This window comes from Octopus bimaculoides, chromosome 1 (genome assembly GCF_046866305.1).
Source record: "Octopus bimaculoides isolate indiv1 chromosome 1, ASM4686630v1, whole genome shotgun sequence".
Classification (NCBI taxonomy): Eukaryota; Metazoa; Mollusca; class Cephalopoda; order Octopoda; family Octopodidae; genus Octopus; species Octopus bimaculoides.
In genome coordinates, this window is record NC_142928.1 from 182,482,941 (window position 1) to 182,507,940 (window position 25,000).

The 25,000-nt window shown below is 37.2% G+C and overlaps 1 protein-coding gene and 1 long non-coding RNA gene across 9 annotated transcripts in view; one reads left to right on the plus strand and one right to left on the minus strand.

Annotated features, from left to right (window-relative positions):
• LOC106873032 (protein crumbs) overlaps nt 1-25,000 on the minus strand; it is a 207,477-nt gene that overhangs the window by 115,356 nt on the left and 67,121 nt on the right. For 4 of the 8 annotated variants that reach the window (XM_089363381.1, XM_052972968.2, XM_014920238.3 and 1 more), the window contains exons 3-5: nt 8,482-8,610; nt 4,190-4,276; nt 184-297 (exon numbers count right to left, since the gene is read on the minus strand). In XM_089363381.1, the coding sequence (XP_089219507.1) occupies nt 184-297; nt 4,190-4,276; nt 8,482-8,610 (330 nt within the window). Of the gene's footprint in view, nt 1-183; nt 298-4,189; nt 4,277-8,481; nt 8,611-19,538; nt 20,138-20,967; nt 21,314-25,000 lie in introns of those variants that run through there. The other 4 variants (XM_089363392.1, XM_089363410.1, XM_089363403.1 and 1 more) reach the window with 4 other exon arrangements.
• Nucleotides 19,981-23,806, plus strand: LOC149137869 (uncharacterized). The gene is made up of 2 exons (XR_016244418.1): nt 19,981-20,177; nt 21,449-23,806. It is a non-coding gene; the product is annotated as an uncharacterized LOC149137869 (long non-coding RNA).

The window sequence follows — 25,000 nt, forward strand, 5'->3', positions numbered from 1 at the left end:
ACATCACCTCAAGTTACAAAAGAGTGAATGTGAAGGGGAAGAATTCAAAGTGAATTCTAATGAAAGAGAGCATTTCGTAAAGGTAGATTCTCTCAAATAAATAAATCTATCAAAATTTAAATGGAAAAGTGAAAGCATTAATGAACAGAATAAAAGTATTTATAAAAGCAGAGAAGTCCTTACCTGTACCAGTGCAATTACATGTGAAACTGTTGATCCCATCAATGCAATTGCCATAGGTACATGGCTTTGTTTCACACTCATTAATGTTGAGATTACAATACATTCCAGTAAAACCTAGGAGATAAAATGAAACGCTGTTTAAACAAAAGACTAAGCTGATGTAGCCCAAAACTGCATTGAGAACTCAAAAATTCTTTCCTCCATTTATGAAACTGTGATCTGTCTATAATGGAAAATATAACATCAGCACATCACGTTTAAGTAACATTGAAGTTTATAGCATAAATACTCGTAATAACTAGGTTTTATGTGTGTGTGTGAGTGAGAGAGAGAGAGAATGTGTGTGTGTGTGTGTGTGTGTGTGTGTGTGTGTGTGTGTGTGTAAAAAAAATAACTGAAATTCAGTTTGAGCACCAAGTCAGTCTGGTATTATCCGCACAGCTCAAAGTAAGGTGAATAAAATCAAAACAGGATATCAAGTAATACAGTACGACCATTTCAAGCAGCTTAATTTAATTTATATATATATATATATCATCTTCATCACCATTTAAAGTCCACTCTCCATGCTGGCATGAGTTAGACAGTTTGACTAGAGCTGATAAGCCAGAGGGCTGCACCAGGTTCCAGTCTGATTTGACATGGTTTTTACAGCTAGATGCCCTACCTAATGCCAACCATTCCAGGAGTGTAATGGGTGCTTTTACGTGCCACACATATATATATATATGTATATATATATATATATCTTTTATAGTTTATTTGTTTCAGTCATTTGACTGCAGCAAAGCTGGGGCATTACCTTGAAGGGTTTTAGTTGAACAAATCAGTCCCAGCACTTTTTTTAAAGCTTGGTGCTTGTTTTATCATTCACTTTTGCTGGCTATGGGGACACAAGCACGCACCAACACTGGTTGTCAAGTGGTGGTGGGGAACAAACAGGTGCAATAACACACGCACACAGATATATACATACATATATGATGGGCTGCTTTCAGTTTCCATCTACGAAATCCACTCACAAGACACTTGCCCAAGGTACTACACAGTAGGACTGAACCCGGAACCATGTGGTTGGGAAGCAAGCTTCTTACCACACAGCTGGAATCACCTGTCGTAGATGACATTTGAAGGTTCTGCAGTTTCAGATCCAGCCTCTCACACCTACCCAACAATGTCATTCCAAAAATAAACAATTACATCATTGAAATCTTGCAACTACAAAATATGTACACTTAGTTCAAAACTATGAGAATAAATAAGTATTATATATGACAGATTAATCTGAATGCTAAGGGGTTAATGTTTCTTTTGTTCTCTCCCTCCCTCCCCCCTCTCTTTCTCTCTCTCTCTCTCAACATATTTCTCTTTGTGTTTAAGGAAATGAAAAGCATTTGTGAGAGTTGCGTTGGCACGTAAAATACACCATTTTGGGTGCAGCCATTGCCAGTACCACCTGACTGGCCTTTGTGCCGGTGGCACATAAAAGCACCCACTACACTCTCTGAGTGGTTGGCGCTAGGAAGAGCATCCAGCTGTAGAAATTCTGCCAAATCAGATTGGAGCCTGGTGTTGCCATCTGACTTCACCAGTCCTCAGTCAAATCGTCCAACCCATGCTAGCATGGAAAGCAGACGTTAAACGATGATGATGATGATGATGATGATGATATGACAGAGTAATCTGAATGCTAAGGGGTTAATGTTTCTCTCGTTCTCCCCCCCCCCTATCTCTCTCTCTCTGTGAACATATTTCTCCTTGCATTTGAGGAAATGAAAAGCATTTATGACAGTTGCATTCAATTAATAAATTGTAATCTTTCTCTCTCTCTCTGTCTCTTATCTCTCATGCCCTCCATCTGTATATTTCTGCGCATAGATGCATTTGTGTTTGCTTCCAGTACCAAAAAACTACCATTACCAAAACAGACTGACTCTCCAGTCAACCATGCCAAATCATCAGCAGCCAAACAACCGTGCCCAATTGTCTCATTCTGTACTGGCAGTGTTCACCAAACAATCATACTTGGAAGAAGGAGACACATTGTGTAGGACTGACGTGGGGCACTGAATACCTCAGTGCTGACCCTAGGTGTAACAGTACCACCTAGCCCCTGGCCATTTTGTTGCAAGAAGTAGGGTCATGTTCCCAGTTTTAGATTAACTTACTACCCAGAGACCCTGGAAAAGGATCATGGATTCTGCCTTGCCTTTTCTGATAACTATATTTAAAAAGATTTTAACTGATGGTTCAATACTTTGTATATAAACATCTAACAGTGCATTGCAGTAATAGCTATGTCACTTAACAATTACTAGTTCTGACTTCCTTGCTTATAAATAGGTACCATGTAAAAGTACATAGCTACTACAATAGAAATTACACTACAACTTACGTGTTTTATTAGCTTGCAGTTCTAGACTCAAATTATTCCATGAGTCACCAAATAGGAAACGGACACCACAAGTTATAGAAACACATAAGACCAGTTTATTTCCGATTCCTTCAGCATTAAACAGGTGGACACTTACATGACCTTGGGAGTGGGAGGGTGAAATATATACAAGCTATGTTATTGGTTTTACTATTTGCTGGTAGACTTTCTAGCATGATTTTTTTTTTAAAATTTTTCATTAGCTTAGTCTGAAGGAAAGTAATGTATCCTAGGCCCTAGCAGACTCTCTAGGCCAAGTAAGACTGATGTGGTTAATATTCTTCTTGTAAAGCTGTAAGTTGAATCCACAGGAAAAATATAAGTGCTGGGAGCAAATTTCAGAAGGATGATATCTAGGAGAGGAAGAACTTAGCATAGTGGTTAATGAGAAGCTGGGGTGTGTGTGTGGGGGGGGACCATCTGGCTGACAAGAGAAGGAGAGATTAGTGAATCAGGAAAACCTGAATGGAGAAGGTATGAGACCAACCAGCTCTGAAGAAGAGAGGCCACAACAGTGGTATCAGAAAAGAGAGAGAGAGAGAGAGAGAGAGAAGATCGCTTCAAGAGGTCCATGTGTATTAGTGATCAAATTCATATGAATCAATCAGATAACCTTTCCATAGATATGGTTTTGGATGTCTGTGAGTCTAGTAGCAGCACCATCACAGTCATGGAAGCATTAACTTCATTGTCAGTTTCATTTATCTTCGATAATTAATTATTAAATTGTTGAAGTATTTTCCTGCCTGAAGAGGAGCACTAGTCTTTGGAGCAGTCATCATATCAGGTTACAATTAACGCTGGTCAGGATGCTCATAGCTGTGTACACAGGTAGTTGAAGAACATCATAGAAGAAAGCTAATATTTATCCCCACTTAAAAATGGATATTGTTTTAGAACACACAATACTGCAATAGTTACCACGAGAGAATCTCATGTGGGCTTTTGGTGCATATAAACTCTTGTTTATATTGTAGTAACGCCGTGAGATAAATCACCCACCATCATCATGACTGAGACTACCAGATCACGTTTTCGGTCTTCCCTTGCCTTGTCAATGGTAGATGCCTAACCGCTGCTAGCAATACACATAGAGCCACAGTGCCTAATCAGACACTGGTGTTGCTAATAGCCAGACATTTTCAACTGTTGCTTACCTTACACATATAACTTGTATATAAGTAATGTTTACCAGACCAATATTAAACAAGTTCATCTATTACATCCTGGAGTAGTGAACGTAATCAGTTACCCGATTTAACAAGAGCAGCCGCAACAGCAACAACACTGCCGTCACCACCACCACCACCACCAGCAAGCTCCTCAAAGCATTTAATGGAGTCCAGTGTTACAAGCATTTCAACCATGTTTCCAGTTTGAGGATCAGCTATGAATAAGTTATAATTAATTCCTTCCTTACCCCCACCCAGCCATCCTCCGTTACCACGAGTCTTGAAGATCTGGAAATAAAGTTATGGATGTTTGTCCTTTTGTTGCTGACTTGGGAATAAGAAATAAAAATTTAAAACCTTTATTTTTGAAATTTATAATGTAAGAGAGAATGAAACTTACCAGGCAGACAATTACATACAAATGAATTAGTTGTGTTGACACAAGTACCATTATTAAGACATGGCATCAAGGCACATTTTTGGTCTCCTGTTGAGAATAGAAATATAATAATAAAAAAAAATAATAATAATTGTGTAAAACTAACTAGTTTATGTCAAGATTCACTGCATATATTAATTTCAAAATCTGGATCTTCCTGAAATTCAGCTTCGATCATCATTTCATTTAGTGTTATTAGTGAGTGCAAGTATACTCTTTTACTCTTTTACTTGTTTCAGTCATTTGACTGTGGCCATGCTGGAGCACTGCCTTTAGTCAAGCAAATCGACCCCAGGACTTATTCTTTGGAAGCCTAGTACTTATTCTATCAGTATCTTTTGCCGAACAGCTAAGTTACGGAGATGTAAACACACCAGCATCGGTTGTCAAGTGATGTTGGGGAGACAAACACAGACACACATATATATATACATATACATATATACAATGGGCTTCTTTCAGTTTCTGAGTACCAAATCCACTCACAAAGTTTTGGTTGGCCCGAGGCTATAGGAGAAGACATTTGCCCAAAGTACCACACAGTGGGACTGAACCTGGAACTATGTGGTTGGTAAGCAAGCTACTTACCACACAGTCACTCCTGTGTCTATATGTCTATTTCTTTTTTTTTTTTTTTTTTGGTGTTAAATTATCCACCTATCATCCTTATTGTTTAACATCCACTTTCTATGCTGGCATGGGTTGGACGGTTTAACTGAGGACTGGCAAGCCAGGAGGCTGCACCAGGCACCAATCTGATCTGACAAGGTTTCTACAGCTGGATGCCCTTCCTAACACCAACCACTCTGATAGTGTAGTGAGTGCTTTTTACATGCCACTGGCTTGAATTGTGCTTTTTATGTGCCACTGGCACAGGGGCCAGTCAGGCAGCACTGGCATTGACCACACTTGAATGGTGCTTTTTACATGCCACTGGCACGGGTGCCAGTCAGGTGGCACTGGCATCAGCCACAACTACAATTTCGCTTGACTTAACAAAATTAAGTCAAGCAATTATATTATGATTTCATCTTAGGGTTACTGAGCAGGCTTATAAATCATTAACTTCTCTGCTCTCCACTTAGGTGCACAATACAATTTCACATCAACTGTTAGAAAGCTACTTTGATGGCTGTTTCTTCATGTATGAAGACCATGAGGGAGAATGGTCTTCATACATTGATGTTGCAGAGCTTTTCTTCCTGCCTGTATTTATTAGTTTTAGAGTGAGAGCCAGTCCATGCTATCTCATCCCACTCTTTAGACTTGGAGGTCTGACCATAGTGGTTCAGTGGGCTAAGACAGCTGCAGTGACCAGTAAGCTGTAGATTTTACATTGGAGTGGCCATCTCCCAGGTGAATTGCTTTACAAGACTGGAGAGCTTCACCTACTTGGAGTTGACAGAAGCGCATCAAAGAGGGAACTGGACCATGTAAGAGACTCCACTCTTTGTTTCATTGTCAAGGTTGACTCCCCTAACCTTTTCCTTTCCCAAGGCAGTGAAGGTTTGTACTTGCAGTTTCTTCCAGAATATCTTGGTTAACCGACAGCTAGGTTTGAGACAGGTGACATTATTCCAAGCCAGACCTGGGAATAACAGAGGCTAAGAGGTGGTGATTCCTCACACCTCAAAGCACTGGAGCTCCTGAAGCAGGGCCCCACTATCGAATACAGTTTAAAGTCATACCAAGGACCAAGAAAGCTACAAGCACTAATGGAAAACACTAACTCAGTAACCATAACAACAGAAAATTCTTTCCTAAGATTAACAAATTGATGAGATTACTGCAATTTGTTGTGAGAGTAAAAACTTTGCTAAAAGATTTAATAGCACAATATAAAGACATGGTGAGAAAGTGAATTAAAATTTACCTGGTGAATACAATGGAATACTTGGAATTTAGTGAATTAAGATCTTCAGAAACTAGCATAGCTTATGATGTTACTTATGGTTTGATAGTGAGATCATTCCTTTTGACAATTTTCAGAAATGACATACGTATTTCAAATTTAAATCTATCTGATTTTTATGATAATATACCTGTATTTACCTGAGATGACACTGAAATATTTGGGGGAAACTGCTCAACAAAACCAGTCAATGTATCAGAGAAATAATCTTACTCTAAACTTTAAAAAGATCAATTACTGCTTACTTGCATAATGTCTATTGGTACTCCTGCTCGTTCTCTTATCATAAATAGGGAAAATAGAAAAACTAGAAAACAAAGACATTTTGTTCACTGTAAAAATTGATGACAAAATAGTAAAATGGAAAGTGAAATTAATATACTAGTCTCATCAACCTGAAAATATCAAAAAAATTTATCATTGCTATTAAGAATGATAATTGATCACAAGCAACTTTCAATTTTTCCATCCAATTTTTTGGGGGTTTTTTGAAACCAAACATTCTACATGCTATAACTTTACTTACTTTGAGTTTCATGGTTAACAAAAACATTCATCCATCCATCCATCTTTTCCACCTACTATTCTTGGGAGGGTCATGGGGGACAGCTCTCAGGTACCTCCTCCATAGGGTCTTATTAGAAGTAATTGTCATTAGAATTTTTTGACTGGATTCCCAAGCATGACCAGCTAAAACTATGGATATTATCCAATCATCTTTTCCTTCATCTATCCCTAAGTTTCATGCCAGTTGGCTCAGCTTGAAAAATGTCTTGTGGTTCTTTCTTGCAACATTCTAATCACATGTCCCCAATGCCAATGCTGAGACCTCTCAATGCAGAGAAATAACAGCACAATCTCAAGAGATTTTCTGAGCTATGCACCTGTCAGGAAATGTTACTCAAGAGATCTTTTGGGAAAACCCCATTTCAGCCATTTGCATTTTCAATATATACATATACTCTTTTACGCTTTTACTTGTTTCAGTCATTTGACTGTGGCCATGCTGGAGCACCGCCTTTAGTCGAGCAAATCGACCCCAGGACTTATTCTTTGTAAGCCTAGTACTTATTCTATCAGTCTCTTTTTGCCAAACCGCTAAGTTATGGGGACGTAAACACACCAGCATCGGTTGTCAAGCGATGTTGGGGGGACAAACACAGACACACAAACATACACACACACACACACACACATATATATATATATATATACATATACGACGGGCTTCTTTCAGTTTCCGTCTACCAAATCCACTCCCAAGGCTTTGGTCGGCCCGAGGCTATAGTAGAAGACACTTGTCCATCAAATAATTATTAAGGTGAGCTGTTAGCTCTATTGGATATCATCCAACAACTAGACACAACAGAAGTATATCAATTTGCTTATGTCTTTCCAACAAATTCCACTTACTTTAGTTGATAAGGTTACAGTAATTAATCTATTGTTTTCACATTTCAATTAAAAAAATTGTTATGAAGGTGTAAAAGTATGAACCCTTGCAGTAGAGTTTCTTCACTAACCCAATTAAACTGTCAGTATATCATAACAAGTATTGGGTTTTTGCATGAGTGAGAGAACTTGATGCCGTTTCAAATTAGGATTTTGAGCTCATTGTTGTTGGCACTCCGTCACTTACGGCATCGAGGGTTCCAGTTGATCCGATCAACGGAACAGCCTGCTCATGAAATTAATGTGCAAGTGGCTGAGCACTCCACAGACACGTGTAACCTTAACATAGTTTTCGGGGATATTCAGCGTGACACAGTGTGACAAGGCTGACCCTTTGAATTACAGGCACAACAGAAACAGGAAGTAAGAGTGAGAGAAAGTTGTGGTGAAAGAGTACAGCAGGGTTCGCCACCATCCCCTGCCAAAGCCTCGTGGAGCTTTAAGTGTTTTTGCTCAATAAACACTCACAACGCCCGGTCTGGGAATCAAAACCGCGATCCTATAACCGCAAGTCCGCTGCCCTAACAACTGGGCCATTGTGCCTCTACAATTTTGAGCTCATAACAGCAAGAAAACGACAGGATGGAAAGAAGAATGGAGAAACCTTTCGAATGGAGAAACCTTTTGAATGGAGAATAGGTCAATAGTTAAAAAATAATAAACAATTAACTCAAAGAACTAAATGCATAGCATACATACACTTTTATATACATACTTGTTGAAGAATTCAAAAATACTAGAGATTTTGTTTATAATTCTCTAAGAGTAAGGTTACTTTTGATAACAGTAATAGGATATGGTTTAATGGGTTATTGCTATTATACTGAAGAAATAAGACATCAAACTATGAAAGTAGAAAAACAAAAATGTTTTTAATCATAAAGCTTACCAAGATTCAAATCACAGTTCCGACCAGTAAATGTTGGTAAACAAGTACATTTATAATCCTGGTCCTGGTCAACACAAGTTCCTCCATTCTGACATGGATAAGAATAGCAATCATTGACATCAACTTTAGCTGAAAGGGAAAAAGAAATTTTAAAAACAAAAATTCAGAAAGAGTTGTTCATTTTTTTTTTTTATTTCTTCTTCTTCTACACACACACACACACGCACGCATGCACCATCTTGCCTTTGTAATTTTGTTAAACACTAAAGTGGCAAGCTAGCAGAAACGTTAGCATGCCAGACAAAATGCTTAGCAATATTTCGTCTGTTTTTACGTTCTGAGTTCAAATTCCACCGAAGTCGACTTTGCCTTATATCCTTTCAGGGTTGATAAATTAAGTACCAGGTGTGTACTTACATTGATCTGATTGGCCCCCTCCCCAAAAATTTCAGGCCTTGTGCCTAGAGTAGACAAGAATATTTTAAGGTGGCAAGCAAGCAGAAACGTTAGTACACTGGGCAAAATGCTTCCAGTCTGATTTGACTTGGTTTCTACAGCAGCATGCCCTTCCTAACAACGACTTTACAGTGTTCTGGGTGCTTTTTATATGGCACTGGCACAAGTCCTATTTGGCTATTATTTTTAGCAAGTCCAGCAACCATATAGTGGCTCACTTTATGTAACATGAATGGTGATTATAGTGTACAATAAAGAATTTTTATTTTTATTAAACTTAAAAGAAAAGAGTCCTTGAGAAACTATATGGAAATGCTTAAGTGACAAAACCTTCATTATTTCATTGATTAAAAGGTGATTTCTAATGAGGTGGTTGAACACAGCTGGATTGTATGAAGAGATGGTAATAAAATGGAGATAAAATGATATTTTAATAAATAATGAAGAAGTATCATTTAAGACATCTTTTATAGATTATCACATATGAGTATGTTAAAGTGTCAGATAAACCAAGGTCAATTCACGAAATAAGACAGAGTGAGGAGTATTCACATTAGTATTGCAACTGCATGAATGCATGCATGCATGCATATATATATATATATATATATATATATGTACACGTGTGTCCATGCGTGAATATATGCGTGTATATATGAGCTTATTGTATAGTGTTCAAGTGCTCTACAACTCAATGGAAAAGCTTAAAAGAGAAGACAGAGAGAGAAAACATACAAGTAAAGGGAAGAAAGACAGAAAGGAAAGCGCTCTCTCTCTCGCTATATATATATATATATATATATATATATATATATATATAGATATAGAGAGAGAGAGAGAGAGAGAGAGAGATATGAGAAAAGGAATTGTACATATTGTGGAGGAGTTGATATTTTATTACACCTGAGGAGCTACATTAGTCACACGCACTTATCTTCTATTTGTGACTTCTCACTGTGATCGTTCCAACCGACAAGAGGTGTTTTCAAGTACCACTTAAAAACACCTCTTGTAGGTTGAAATGATTATAGAGAGAGAAGTCTGAAGAGAATTATAACTCTACATTTGTATCACATATTGAGTACTAAATGTACAAAAAAAAAAAAAAAGATACTTTGAATGATCCAAATTCAATAAAGATACTACTACATCAGAAGATATATATCATCATTTTAACATCCACTTTTCCATGCTTACATGGGTCAGACAGAGTTTACTGAGGCAAATCTTCTATGGTTAGATGCCTTTAATGTTGCTAACCTTCACCTATACATATAATCATCATCATCATCTTTATGCTTGCATGGGTCAGAGGTTATTGAGGCAGGTTTCCACAGCTGGTTCACTTTCCTGTCACCAGCCCTCACCTGTTTCCAAGCAAAGTAATATTTTTCTATGGTCAGCTTTGTTTTCACAGAATATTGTATTTAAGTAACACTGCATGTATGACAGTGAAACTCATTTACAACTAACACAAAATGTCAAGACAAAGAGAGACAGACAGATAGACACACACACACACATATATATGCAACGAGCTTCTTTCAGTTTCCATTTACCAAACCCACTCACAAGGTTTTGGCCAGCCCAGGATATAGTAGAAGACATCTGCTTAAGGTGCCTTACAGTGGGACTAAATCTAAAACCATGGAGCAATGCCTGCTCAGATTGACTTTATTTTGAATATCAGCGCCTCTTAGGATTTTCATAGTTATGTAAGAAGCCATTCGCTGGCACTTTGTCGGTTATGATGATGATGATGAGGACTCCAGTGGATCCAATTGATAAAACAGCCTGCTTCTGAAATTAACATGTAAGTGGCTGAGTATTCCACAGACACGTGTACCCTTAACATAGTTCTCAGTGAGATTCAGCATGACATGCGATAAGGCCAGCCCTTTGAATTACAGGTACAACTCATTTTTACCAGCTGAGTGGACTAGAGCACATGAAGTAAAGTATCTTGCTCAAGGTCACAATGTGCTGCTGGGAATTGAACTCACACCCATACAATTGTGAGATGATTACCCTAACCACTAAGTCATAAATTGTACATTATTTCCAACACTGCTGACTTGTGTTACTAAAATACTTTATCATGACTTCTAGTCTCTTCAAAAAGCATGGGTGTTTTATTTGATTGCTTCTTTAATAAATATTTAAACTCCAGATTACAGATGCTAATCAACTTAGTTAATTAACCACTTTTTTGTAATGTTTATTTCTCTTCCACTTCCTTAAAAGTATAACATTTGGTGGGGAGAGTCCTTTCACTTCTTTGAAGAGATAGCTACCCCATTCAGTCTCATGCTTTCTTCCACATTTCTCTCTAACACTAAATGCTTCATCCTTGTAACTAATTATAGATCCACAACGGTCTGGTTATCAATGTAATCTAACTTTCTCTTTCCAACCCCTTTTCCTCTTCCTTCAACCCTCTCTGCTCCTTTTCATCATCATCATCGTTTAATGTCCGCTTTCCATGCTAGCATGGGTTGGATGATTTGACTGAGGACTGGTGGACCAGGAGGCGACACCAGGCTCCAATCTGATTTGGCAGAGTTTCTACAGCTGGATGCCCTTCCTAATGCCAACCACTCAGAGAGTGTAGTGGGTGCTTTTATGTGCCACCGGCACGAGGGCCAGTCAGGCGGTACTGGCAACGGCCACGCTCGAAATGGTGTATTTCACGTGCCACCTGCACAGGAGCCAGTCCATCAGCACTGGTTTTCAATATATGAAAATCCATTTTTTATCATCTATTACCTTTCTTTAAGAATAACTATAGTTTTCTAACAGCCCCTTCTATTTTTAGTAATAAATTTCATAAGCTGAACCAAACACATCATTTGTTTCACCAGCATTTATGGAATGAAGCTTATGGCCATCTATAATAAATTATTTTAATTTACCGTTTGATTAAATATTCACACACACACACACACAAACCCAATCTATTAGTGGCACAGTGAAGGATTGTAAGACATTCTAAAAATTCTCTATATGAAATTATTTAGGTAAATAGATGCACACACTTGGGTGTATGCATTGACAGCTCAGCCAACACACCAACTCAACCATATATTTACAAACAGCAGAAACTCTCTGAACTCAAAAAGCCTTGTCACTCAGCAAGTGGCTTGTAACTCTGTTACAAATTTAGATAAAATGCGAAGACAGACAGTCACACACACTACTATTACTACTACAAAAACATTACACCATCTGCAAATATACCAATCTAATGACTGAAACAAGTAAAATAAAAAGAAAGAAAAAATATCCGTATACATTTCATGATGTATTATCTTTGGGGAATTTGGATCATACAAAGTATTTTTTTTTTTTTTTTTTTTACATTTAGTAGTCAGTCTGCTTAGCTAACAACACAGTACCACCCTTATTTCACACCCGAGTGATTAGTGTTAACAAGGAACAGATATCTATCAATTAAACCATAAAATGCATTGTTCCATCAAACCTCTTTCCAACCTATGCTATGGTTTAAGCAAAGAAAAACAAAAGCAGATCAGCAAAAATTGATGGATCAATTACAGCAGATTCATAAATTGATGGTTCAAAATCACCATTATAATCACTATCATCATCACTCTCTCTCCGCCAATCATTTTGATTATTTGCTTCCTTGTTCACAAGTATAACATGAACAGGCTTGCATAAATGGTTGTTCAAGTGATTTTACATCACTCACAGTTAATCAATATCTTCTTAGTTTGGTTCCACTTATTGCTGGCCTCACATTTACCTGTTGGGTAAACTACTATTATGACAACGACGACTACTACTACTACTACAAGATATTATTATGAACAACTGAGAGAGCTTCAGCATGGCTCCTTGGTTTGTTAGAAATAGCAGCTCAATCTATTAAATTACCCTAAAACAAGGTTAGAAAGCAGTCCTAGATAACTCCTAAAAAAGACAGATGGTCATGGTTGGAATGTCTTTGATAATGTTATTCTGCAGATAAACAGCAATAGCTACTATTTCAATTCTCATTCTGTATCCATACAATTATGGTGGTTTGTCAGCTAATTCAACTGTCTGTCTATCTACTAAGCATACCTGTAAGTTTATCTATCTATTGGGTGTCTGCATACATTACATTAACATGCGAGTCCTAATCACCCATTAACATATATCTATTCCCATTCTTTGATGTAGTTCTATGTGTGCCATGAGTGTCTGTCTCAGAGAATTACAAGTCATCTATAGAGCACATCTTTAATATATCACTTCTCCAGAGGTCCACAAAAAGGACCTCAATAAACACTCACAACGCCCGGTCTGGGAATCGAAACCACAATCCTATGACTGCGAGTCCGCTGCCCTAACCACTGGGCCATTGCGCCTCCGGTGGCTACTTACACAATGGCATTATCACCATCACTGCTACTTATCCATCAAAAATGAGTCATAATCACAGTCACTGGGGTTAGGGTATTCAGCTCATGATCGTAAGGTTGTGAGTTCAACTCCCAGCAGCATGTTATCCTCGAGCAAGATGTTGTATTTCACATTGCTCCAGTCCACTCAGCTGGCAAAAATGAGCTGCACCTTTAATTCAAAAGGCCAGCCTTGTCACACTCTGTGTCACACTGAATCTCCCCGAGAACAATGTGAAGGGTATGTATGTCTGTGGAGTGCTCAGCCACTTGCACATTAATTTCATGAGCAGGCTGTTCCATTGATCAGATCAAGTGGAACCCTCATCGTCAAAACCAATGAAGTACCAGTTTAGTTTTCAACAAAGCTTTCGAATTTGTACAAGAAACAAAGTTGTAATATTAAGCAAAAAAAAAAAAAAAAATGTTGCAAAATTCTCATTTTAACATCTTTTTACCATACCTGCATGGATCAGATGAGGTCATGCTGTAGCATAGTCTTCTATGGCCAGAGGCCTTTCCTGTCTCCAGCTCCCAATTGTTTCTAAGTGTGGTACTCTCTTTTACTCTTTTACTTGTTTCAGTCATTTGACTGTGGCCATGCTGGAGCACCGCCTTTAGTCGGGCATATCGACCCCAGGACTTATTCTTTGGAAGCCCAGTACTTATTCTATCGGTCTCTTTTGCCGAACCGCTAAGTTATGGGGACATAAACACACCACCATTGGTTGTCAAGCGATGTTGGGGGGACAAACACAGACATACAAACATATATACACACATACATATATACGACAGGCTTCTTTCAGTTTCTGCCTACCAAATCCACTCAAGGCTTTGGTCGGCCCGCGGCTATTGTAGAAAGACACTTGCCCAAGGTGCCACGCAGTAGTAATGAACCCAGAACCATGTGGTTGGTAAGCAAGCCTGTGTGTGCGTGCGTGCACGTGTGTGCGCGTGCATGTGTGTGTGTGTGTGCGCGCGTACATGTATCAAGAGCTGGGCAGATGGATTTCAGCTTTTGCTATATTACTGATTCTTATCAATAATTCTTATTTAGCAGATAGTTCAAGATCTTGAAACAATTCCCCCCCCCCCCATTTATGCTAGTTGCTGTAATTCAATATTTCATTTTTTACTCAGGTGTAGGTTTTGTTACACTTAAAATATCACCATTTCCCAACCTTCTTACTCTTGGGGAGCGTTTGAAATACATTCCATGTCTCAAGGAACCCTTTCATAAAAATCATTATATACCATTACTAATCCTTTTTCTCTTTTATCAGTTAAGTCTCATGAGAAATTTTATTAAATCATAAAATTGTCTTTGATAAAAGATGCAAATGCTAAACCCATCAGATACCATAAAGAAGGTTAAGAAATTTCCAAAACATTGTTTACACAAAAATACTCTACAATTCCTGAAGAGACATTCTTCTCACAGCGTTTCTTTACTAGCAATAGAAACTAGATTTTTTTAATATATAATTATTATTATCATCATCATCATAGACATTTAATGTAGATTTTCTATGCTGACATGGGTTGAACAGTTTGACAGGAACTGGCAAGGTCAAGGGTCGCACCAGAGTTCATAATCTGTTTTGGCTTGGTTTCTATGGCTGGATTCCCTTCCTAACACCAACCATTCCACAGAGTGTACTGGGTGATTTTTACATAGCACCATCACCAGTGCTTTTCACATGGTACCAGCACCCACACCAATGCTTTTTATGTGGTACCTTAGTTTTAGGATCTCAATTCTGTTGTGACAAATGGGTCTTCTCAACTCAAATACACATTAACATATAATTAACCTATTTATCACTATTTCTCACAGATTCCTCACAAAGAAATGCTGATTTTATGTACAATCATCCTCATCCTCATTTTAACATCCACTTTTCCATGCTTGCATGGGTCAGATGGAGTTTACTACAGCAAATTTTCTATGGCCAGATGCCTTTAATGTTGCTAATCCTCACCTGTTTCCAAGCAAGATAATCTTTCCCCATGACCAGACATTTTTGTAGACTATGTGACAATTACATTCATTTACAACAACCACACAATATCAAGACAAACAGACACACATAATACATACCCACATTCATGTGTATAGACAGACAGAGAGGCAGATAGACAAAGTGCTTTTTTTAAGTTCTATCTACTAAATTGACTCACAAGCAAGGGCAGAGCTAAGGTGGAACAAGCAGGGTACATGCCCTGGGTGCCACTTTGAGAGTGGCACCAATTTTGGCCAAGATCATTTTATAATCAAGCCATTTCTATGCATGTCTCCACTTTTTGGTTAGTGGGGGAGGAACAATTTTGAAGCTTGCCCTGGGCGCCATTTACTGTAGCTATGCCCCTGCTCACAAAGCTTTGGTCAGTCCAGGACTATAATAGAACAGACTTGTCCAAGGTGTCATACAGTAGGACTGAACTTGAAACTATGTGGTTAGGAAGCAAATTTCTTAACTACACAGCTATGCCTGTGCCTTTATATATCAAAATCTACACCTGATAAGAAACAAAATATAAAATCACATCAGTTTGTATCAATTTGAATATTTCTACATATTTCAAGATTTTTTTAATTAATTTCCAAACAAGAAGAATTAAGTGAGCTTCAAAAGGAATAACAAAGATTAAGTTAAAAGAAAATCAAGATTACAGCTAAAACTGAAATCCAGCCAACCAACTATCTTCCAATAAGCTGACAAACATTTTTTTAATACACAGTAATGTTATTTTGTGGAGGCACGTGGCTTAGTGGTTAGAGTGTCAGCATCATGATCATAAGATTGTGGTTTCGATTCCTGGACTGAGTGACGCGTTGTGTTCTTGAGCAAAACACTTCATTTCACGTTGCTCCAGTCCACTCAGCTGGCAAAAATGAGTAACACTGCGATGGACTGGCATAGAATAATTTGTGAGCTCAGTGGACTTCACAGCAGCTCAAGTTGTCCAAAAGCAGGAAAATAAGGTTTTATCTTTAGTTGCTATGTGATAGCCAGGTTTTGCAATGTGGTACAGGAAAATCCATACAACAGACAGGAGCTGTCATAGGCAGGGAAACCCCTTACTGTCATCATTTAATGTCTGCATTTTCATGTTTGTAATGGTTAGACAGAATTTGTTAAGACAGATTTTTTTGTCTATGGTCAGATACCCTCCTCTCGCAAACGTTCACTTGTTTCCAAGCAAAGTAATATTTTTCTGTAGCTAAACATGTCTTTTATGGAAGACTGGAAACAAACAACCTTACTTGTATGATGATGATGCTTATTTACAACCATCTAGTGATGTCTAAACAAGGGTTTCATTCATTCATACATGCATACATACATATGATGGGTTTTTTTCAGTTTCTGTCAACCAAATTCACTCACAAGGTTTGGTTAACCTGGGACTCATAGTAGAAAACACTTGCCGAAAGTAGCAAGCAGGGACTGAACCCAGGTCTACATGGTTGGAAAGTGAGCTTCTTAACAGCAAAGTCATGCCTGTGTCAATACCTTGCATTCAAATTTGAAACTTCTAGCTTATGAAATCCCGAAAAACCAATTTCATTAAAAAAAAAAAGTTTAGACCTTAAGACCATGACAGCAATTAATGTGGCACAACAATAAAATTGTAAAATTTAAGGTTCATTGTTTTTCTCAGCACAGATACACTCAACAGGGTTTTTGGCACTTCCAATTCAATTCTGATACTGAAGACAATGCAACACTGAATGGGTTAATGGAACCAAGAAAGCTACTGGTTCAACCACAGATCCATGGAGATGTAACCGCTATCCAACTGTTAGTACTATGTGAATGATGATATTTTGTTAAATGTTCAAGTGTATTTAGTAATGAGAATTCTGTCTATCAGTGAATGAATTTTAGCCTTTTCATTGCAAAATTACATTTCATGGATATTCCAGTAATGATAATCTACCACAAATATAATTGGTATTTTCTGCAAGTTACTTTGCCTCAATAATTTTGACAAATCTCAAAAATAAAAAAAAACTTTTAGACATTACATTCAACTGCAGATAAACTGGTATATAAAACTGCTTTCTATGTAGTTAAGGGGAATGAAATTTTGAATGGATATGTCTGATTTCTGCAGTAAAAGGCTAAAAATATCTTATTGTGTCTCTTCCATGTTATACAATTGTGAGGGAGAAGTGCCTTGAATTAAAATCCAACCAGATTTAATTTACTTATGCTCCAGTGATTGCTCAAAAAAAAAAGAAAAAACCAAAACTAATTAAGATATGCTAAAATATTTAGACTGTATCAGACATATCAGCTATATTTAGGTTGGCTACTCATGTGTTAGGAATCATCTCATATCAAATAAAGTGAAAGTAGAAAATATTAACTTTTAATATAGCTAAAAATAACAGGGCAGCAAGCTGACAGAACAGTTAGAACGCTGGGCAAAATGCCTAGAAGCATTTTGTCTGTCTTTAAGTCTTGAGTTCAAATTCTGCCAAGGTATACTTTGCCTTTCGTTCTTTTGGGGTCAAATAAAATAAGTCAATGTAATCAACTTAACCCACTACCCTGAAATTGCAGCCCTTGTGCCAAAATTTGAAACCAGTATAGCTAAAACTATTAAAATAAATTTCTGAAATAATATCTTTAAACTGAATTATAAAATAGACAGAATCAACTTTAACTGATTTAAATCAGTACATTCCTGGCAAGGGCCAGCCCTAGGGTTGCTGGCATCCTGGGCAAGCTGAACTTTGGCATGTACAAGCTGACAGTTGTGGAAATTTCCTTGTCTTTGTCACACCCTCCTTGGTGTCCCCTAGCACAGGGTGTCCCGGGCGCGAATTTTTTTTTTCCCTACGAGAGTTCGGGACCGCTGCAATGAACTCATTTGCATACAGCCAATCAGAGCTCACCTTGACCTTGTTGTCAAGTTAACAAAAACACTCTACCAAATAAACTCAAAATGGAGAACAGTGTTGTAAGTCGACCGATCGCCAAATTACGCCTGATTTTAGGAGACAAGTAGTTAGATTTGCATCAATACTTATTATCGGATTTTGTTAGGGCCTCATATGGGAAAAATGTGGGTAGAGGGTAATGCGATAGCAACCTTCTCCCTTTACTGTTTTACAAAGTAAACAACAACACAAATAACTACGCAGAGGCAGCCATGGTAAGAACAAGCATTCTTAAAAGAGAATAGAAGCATAGTCATTCCTTACCCAAGTGACCTTATCTTATCGCCCATCACTTGTTATGCACTCATAAATTAGTTTGATTGATGAGCTCTGATTGGCTGTATGGAAATACGGTCATAACGGGTCCGGAACTCTCGTGGCAAAAAATATTTCGCGTCTCTGCCGACTGCCCGAGTTGCCGGTATCTTGAGCCGGCCTTGTTCTAGGCAATGTTAGTTAGTGCATAGCAACTAATTGAATTAAATTATGTTGTCTTTCGTCCTTTTTCCGAAGACAAAGGAATAACGACCAGACAAAAGTATAGGGATCCATGTACCCCAGTATGGCCGCGTGCAAATGAGAATCCTGTTTGTAACCATTATAGCTCACACATACTTTCCTCAGAGGTTGTATTGTTGTTTGTGTATGTATGATATTTGTTGCGATGAATGTCACTTCGTGATGTAGGAATGTGTATGTTACTGTATAACATGCCATCTGTTGATTAAAGATAACACTTGTCAAAACAGTGAAGTTAATAAGTCCCCGGTATACCCATATTTTGAAACGTGGTTATTAAGTAAATTAATAATTATCATTTAACGTCTGGTAAATGTTTTATGATCTGAGCAAAAATGCGAGAAAGAGAGGAAATAATACTATTTCTGTATTCAACCCCCCATCATCTATGTTTCACGCTATCTAAGTTCTCCATGTAAAAATGCCAGATAACCGTATGAAAACATTTAAGAAATAATATGTATATAATTTTAGGAGAGGAAGCCGTGACAGTGTAAAGGTAAGAATTGCGCAAGTAATGAAATATTCCCAAATTGTTATTTCTTTTGTTGGTGAACCTTGGAACACAGTTACAAAATAAAAACTTTACAACAAACATAATACAAAACCTGCAAATGATAAAGTGCATGTCTAACACTGGGTTAAACTCGAATACAGCTGGAATAGTAATAGTCAGTGAAGAGAGGAATTGAAAGTAAATAAAAGATTATTATAGTTACCTGAACAACAGTTATAGATAATCAACAGTGCTGACATGATGAAGACTCCCTCTTTCATTGTGAAAACTGAACATGTGTACAACTTTACAGAAGTTCAGAACACAGAAGATTATTTCGGGTGTTTACGGATTAATTTGGAACTACTTTAGTAGTTAGAATGTTGAGAGAATGAGAGAAATAATTAATGGGCAATTTAAAATATAAAATGGAAAACAAAAGAGAACTACAACTAAGCAAACGGATAATCCATTCCTTTAATCTCGATCATATTGTAGAAAAAATAGCAGGTAATACTAACAGGTGATGGACTAAGAAAAGTTGTACTAAACTTAGAGAGGCCCTAATCTGACAACCTAGTTAAAAAGTGAGATAGTTATGAAAAGGGCATTGTTAGCAACATTAAACGTTCAATTGCCTGGGGAGAGTAAAAAAAGGTGGTGGTGGTACTTTTCAGTCATTCTTAGTTGAATGTGTGTTCGGGCAGAAGAAAATGATGTGACTCAGTTTGGGAGCAACACATTATGAAGTGAGCATTTTAGCTGATATAAAAAGTTGTGAAACATTGATGAGAAGTAGTCTTGAAGTGAACTTTTTTTCACATAGCTGTCCCTGGAACTACAATAATATAATTAAATCCAGGTAAGACATTAATGACACTGGTATTACTAGTCGCTAATTCAGAAAACAAATCAGTCAACAATAAACTATTTATAACCCAAGGTGAATCATACATTAAAAACCACCAATGTTTTAGATATCAAATTAAATTTTATAATCCTTTCCACTACAAATATTTTAACATTTGAAAGAAAGAAAAATGACAAATTGATTTATTTCTTCGTTTTTACATTTTGATTTACTCAAATTTTTACAGATGTTAAATAACCAAAAATTATATGAAAATTTATAAAATGGAATCAACAATGCTTTTTTAATAATAAGACTTTTTTAAATTGTCCGTTATTCAGTTAAAACTTTTGTGCTTCCCTCAATCTTAAAGTTGGTAAAATTTTAAAAAGATTACTTTTACGAAATTTTAGAGTGTTTCTCATTTACGGAAATAAATTTGTTTATGGATAGAAAAGTAACCAGTTTCCTGGTTTATTATTACATATATATTTCATATAATAAATTCTGTTACATATATTTAAAAAGTAACCAGGCGAACGACATGAATCTTATGAATCAACTAATTCATGAAAGAAAAGAAAATATTGATCTGGTTTCATGAATTTTTTTTTTTTTTTTTCTGTCAAACATAATAAACTTAAGGATTAATTTAGACTGAGTGAAAGAACGACTAATATCTATTTTGACAGGCAGGAAAGGAATCTAGACTATGTAAGATGATGAAACAAGATGATGAATGCCCAACGTATTTTACTAGAGTTCATGAACTAATCTGAAAGTAACAGAGATAAACACTCACCATAAACAAACTTGAACTGAGAAGTTAGAGGAAAATAAATACAGGTGTTGAATTGTGATATATTGTAAGGGAAAGCATAGATAACTTTTCAATTGTTTAAAAAAAATTTATATACCCGATTTAAATATGTTTTGTTAAATACCATACAGGTGTCTGTCTACTTGTCTGTCTGGCAAAGAGAGGAGAGAGAGTATAAGAAAAATTATAATTCTATCAGCGCAAGGTGACAACTGTTGAGACATGAAAATAATTAGAGCTCCAGAATTTTGGTAGACTACATATCACTTAGACACACCTGTGCTTAAAAACTGATTCGTGCAGACAGTTTCTTTTTTAATTGTCTCTCTCTCTCTCTCTCCTCCCACTCAGTTTTCTGTCTATACAAGCGTCTCTTCCTCTTTGTCCTTCTTCATCTCTTGCCTCTTTCACATTCCTCTTCCCTCTCTGTGTTTCATACATTTCTTATTCCCTCCCATACCAGGTAGCGGTTGATGACAACACTGAACTATACGAGTTTATGGATCCGGTAATAACTACTCCTAAATGAAAGAAGAATAAAATAAAATAGAACAAAAGCCAGCGTGTCAGAAGTTAACACAAAAGAAAGAGAACGATGTCAACGTGTTACTATCACCACCACTAAACCAAGTCAAATTTTGCTGAGATTTGCTATTAAACAAATTTGAACATCACTGGCCTACCCATTCTCAGCTGATGGTTTACTAAAATTGTTGCTAGTTGAACGAACAAGGGAGGGAGATGATGCTGTAGACAATACAATGACATCTTTTCACAACGTAAGGAGATTCTTCGGGTAGCAAATATATCAGGATGTAAATACGATAACGAACAGGAAGACGAACAATAATAAAGAAGTTCCAAAATTCGGGAGTGATATGACTCAGCAGATAGATAACAAAAAGGAAATTGGCCACACCTTATTGGGTGTACATACCTCTATACAGGTAACACGACCCTACACACGCACCTGTATAAGTTGTTTTATGTCGAACGAATGAGAAAGGAATTCTCGTTACATATTGTAGAGGATTTGTTTTTTGTTATTTTTTTTTAACTGCAGCTGAGTTTGTCTCGCGGAAGATCAGTGGTGTGAAACACTCGAGTCACGAGACAACCTCTCAGCTTCAGTTGCAAAAAAAAAAGCTATATGTACATATGCACCAACTTACGAAGTTACTCATTTTATCATTTCATATCGTTCTTTTTTTTATTTTTCTTATACATATAATTGTGTGTAAGGTTGAGAGATAATCTCAAGAATTTTCCCAAAATGATATCCCTAAAAGGGGAAAAAAAAACTTGATTATCTGGAGACAGTAGGATGGCTATAGATACATGTTTCTGCTTCAATAGGCATCATCAGCACATGAACGTTTTCCAACCAATTCTTACCCTGACTATTATACTTTCAGAACCATCACCTCTCGTGCTAATTATGTCACCTAGGCAACTGAAGCTATTGACTACTTCAAGTGAGCCAGCCAGACGTTTAAGCAAGTCTATTTCCAGTGGGCTCTTAGAATGCATTACTTCAGTGCATGTGCCACATATGAACATGCCTTCTATTAGTCTGCGTTTGATTCCACTACACTTCTTGCATGTCCATGGCTTACACTGATTACAGCATATGGAATTTACACTTAGATGGTTAGAGATGTAGTAAGTGATGAACAAAGATAGAGGTGTAATTGATGGCAAATATACTCAATCATTCACTTGTGCTATTATATCATAATGACATCATTGAAGGCTGCTCTCATACAGTGTGTCCAGGGCAGAAACCATCTGTTCCAACCTATTATATTATTGAAATTTGAACCAATCATTGCAAACTAGTGACTGAAAATTATAACAGCAAATTATTTTTCAATGTTGCTTATTTACAATTAAGGGCTCTTCATCAATAAGGGTTAAATATCTTTTTTTCCTTTTGTATCCCAAATACAATTCAGTGCTTTTTAAGTACAACCCCTCAAGCTCTCACTCAGCAGTATTAAGTATACCTGAATGTGTATCATAAATTCATCTTGACTGGTGCTTCTAGTTTCACCTCATGGTTTATTCAAGCAGACTAACTTAACAAACTGTCAGGCAAAACTTAATGTCCTAGTCAAAACAAATTTCACTCAGCTATTAGTACTGAGTCCCTTCCCCATCAGTAAATGTTTTGTTATACATAAAAATCTTGTTAAAATAACAACAAAACTAATAGTGTGTATGTATGTCAGGTCACTCTTAGTGCTACCGGTAACTTGTGACCCAGTACAAACTGTCACATGTTGGTGACTAAACTGGAAACCCTACCAAGCCTTCTTAATAAGGTGGGTGGTTTTCATTGAACTCCCTGCAGGATGAGCAATGAAGTCTGTCAAAGGGCAGATGAACTCAGTAAAATCAACAGTCATCCAACAAGCTGGGAGTGAAGACTTTGTTTAGATATCACTCCAAGGAAAGAAAACTGATGTAACGCCTGCAACTTTGCACCAAATGATGTAGGCTAAGTTGTCTTTTGGGGCAAGTGCATACATTGTTTAGACAATGGGATTGACTCAGTGCAAATCCTTTCCACGCATTAAAAAGCTTCAGGTGCAGGCATCATTTGATTTTTAACATCTCTATTATGTGTTGTATATAACAGCTTGCATTGGCTTAGGTGGTAAGCTTGAACCATCAAATCTGATAAACTCAATTATTACTGAAACTACTTTTCACTGACAAAATTCCGATGCAGCACAGAATTTTGTCAGTGAACAGGTTGTGGTCTCAAAGTGACGAAAATATTTTGGCAAATTAAATTTAAATGCTGAAGTGAATCTAATGGTTTTTGTGTTTCTTAAATGGCTTATAAACACCTTCCACGCTGCAATAGTTTTCGTTCCAGCACACGATCTCAGATCAGGTCGCTTGCTATGCAAGTACATCTCCATAATTTTTAAATGTTGTATTTTAGAATCATCATAATTATAAACCATGGTTTATATATAAACCTATTGTATTATGAGTATTATTATTCATAACAAATATTAGGTATTAAACCTAATTAGATGATACCATCCCTTAATGAGGCTAATTTAACCTCTAATTGAATTGTATATATACATATAGGTGCCAGCATGGTTCCAGGTTCAGTTTCACTGCATGGCACCTTGGGCAAGTGTCTTCTACTATAACCTTGGTCCAACTAAACTCATCATTATATATATATAGATATATATACACACACACACACACACACATGTATGTATGTCTGTGTTTGTTCCCCCTACTGCTTGACAACCAGTGTTAGTCCGTTTACACCCCTGTAATCTCCATTATCTAGCGGTTCAGCAAAAGACCACCAATACCAGGCTTAAAAAGGTACTGGGTTCAATTCGTTCAACTAAAAATTCTTCATGGCAGTGCCCCAGCATGGCCGCTGTCTAATGAATATCTATGTGTTGACAGATACTCTGTCTACATTTTATGTGTGCGTAGGTTCAACATATGCCTATCTGTATACATACATACACAATGATCTATATACATACATACATACACAATGAGGCAAACTGGATATAAGAGGCATCAGATGTGTGTAAGAGAGAAGACTGGTTTGGTCGTGTGATGCATATGGTTGAGGGCAGCTGTGTAAAGAAGTGCTGAGCTCTAATTGTGGAGGTAACCTGTGGAAGGGACAGACCCAGGAAAACATGGGATGAGGTGGTGAGAAAGGATCTTTGGATGCTGGGCCTCACTGAAGAAATAAGGGGCTGGGACATGTGGCAATTTGCCGTACTTGAAAAAAAGACATGTCAAGCAAAGTAAAATCCCTATCTTCCATACATACAGGCTTGTGCTTTTCAGGTGCACCCATGCCAGTACTGCATAAGTGCATCCGTACCAGTGGCATGTAAGTAGTACCTAGCACACTGTTAAGTGGTTGGCATTAAGAAGGGCATCCAACCAAAAAAACCATGCCACAGCAGACTACTGGAGTCTAAATAGCTCCCCAGCTGGCCAGCTCCATGTCAAA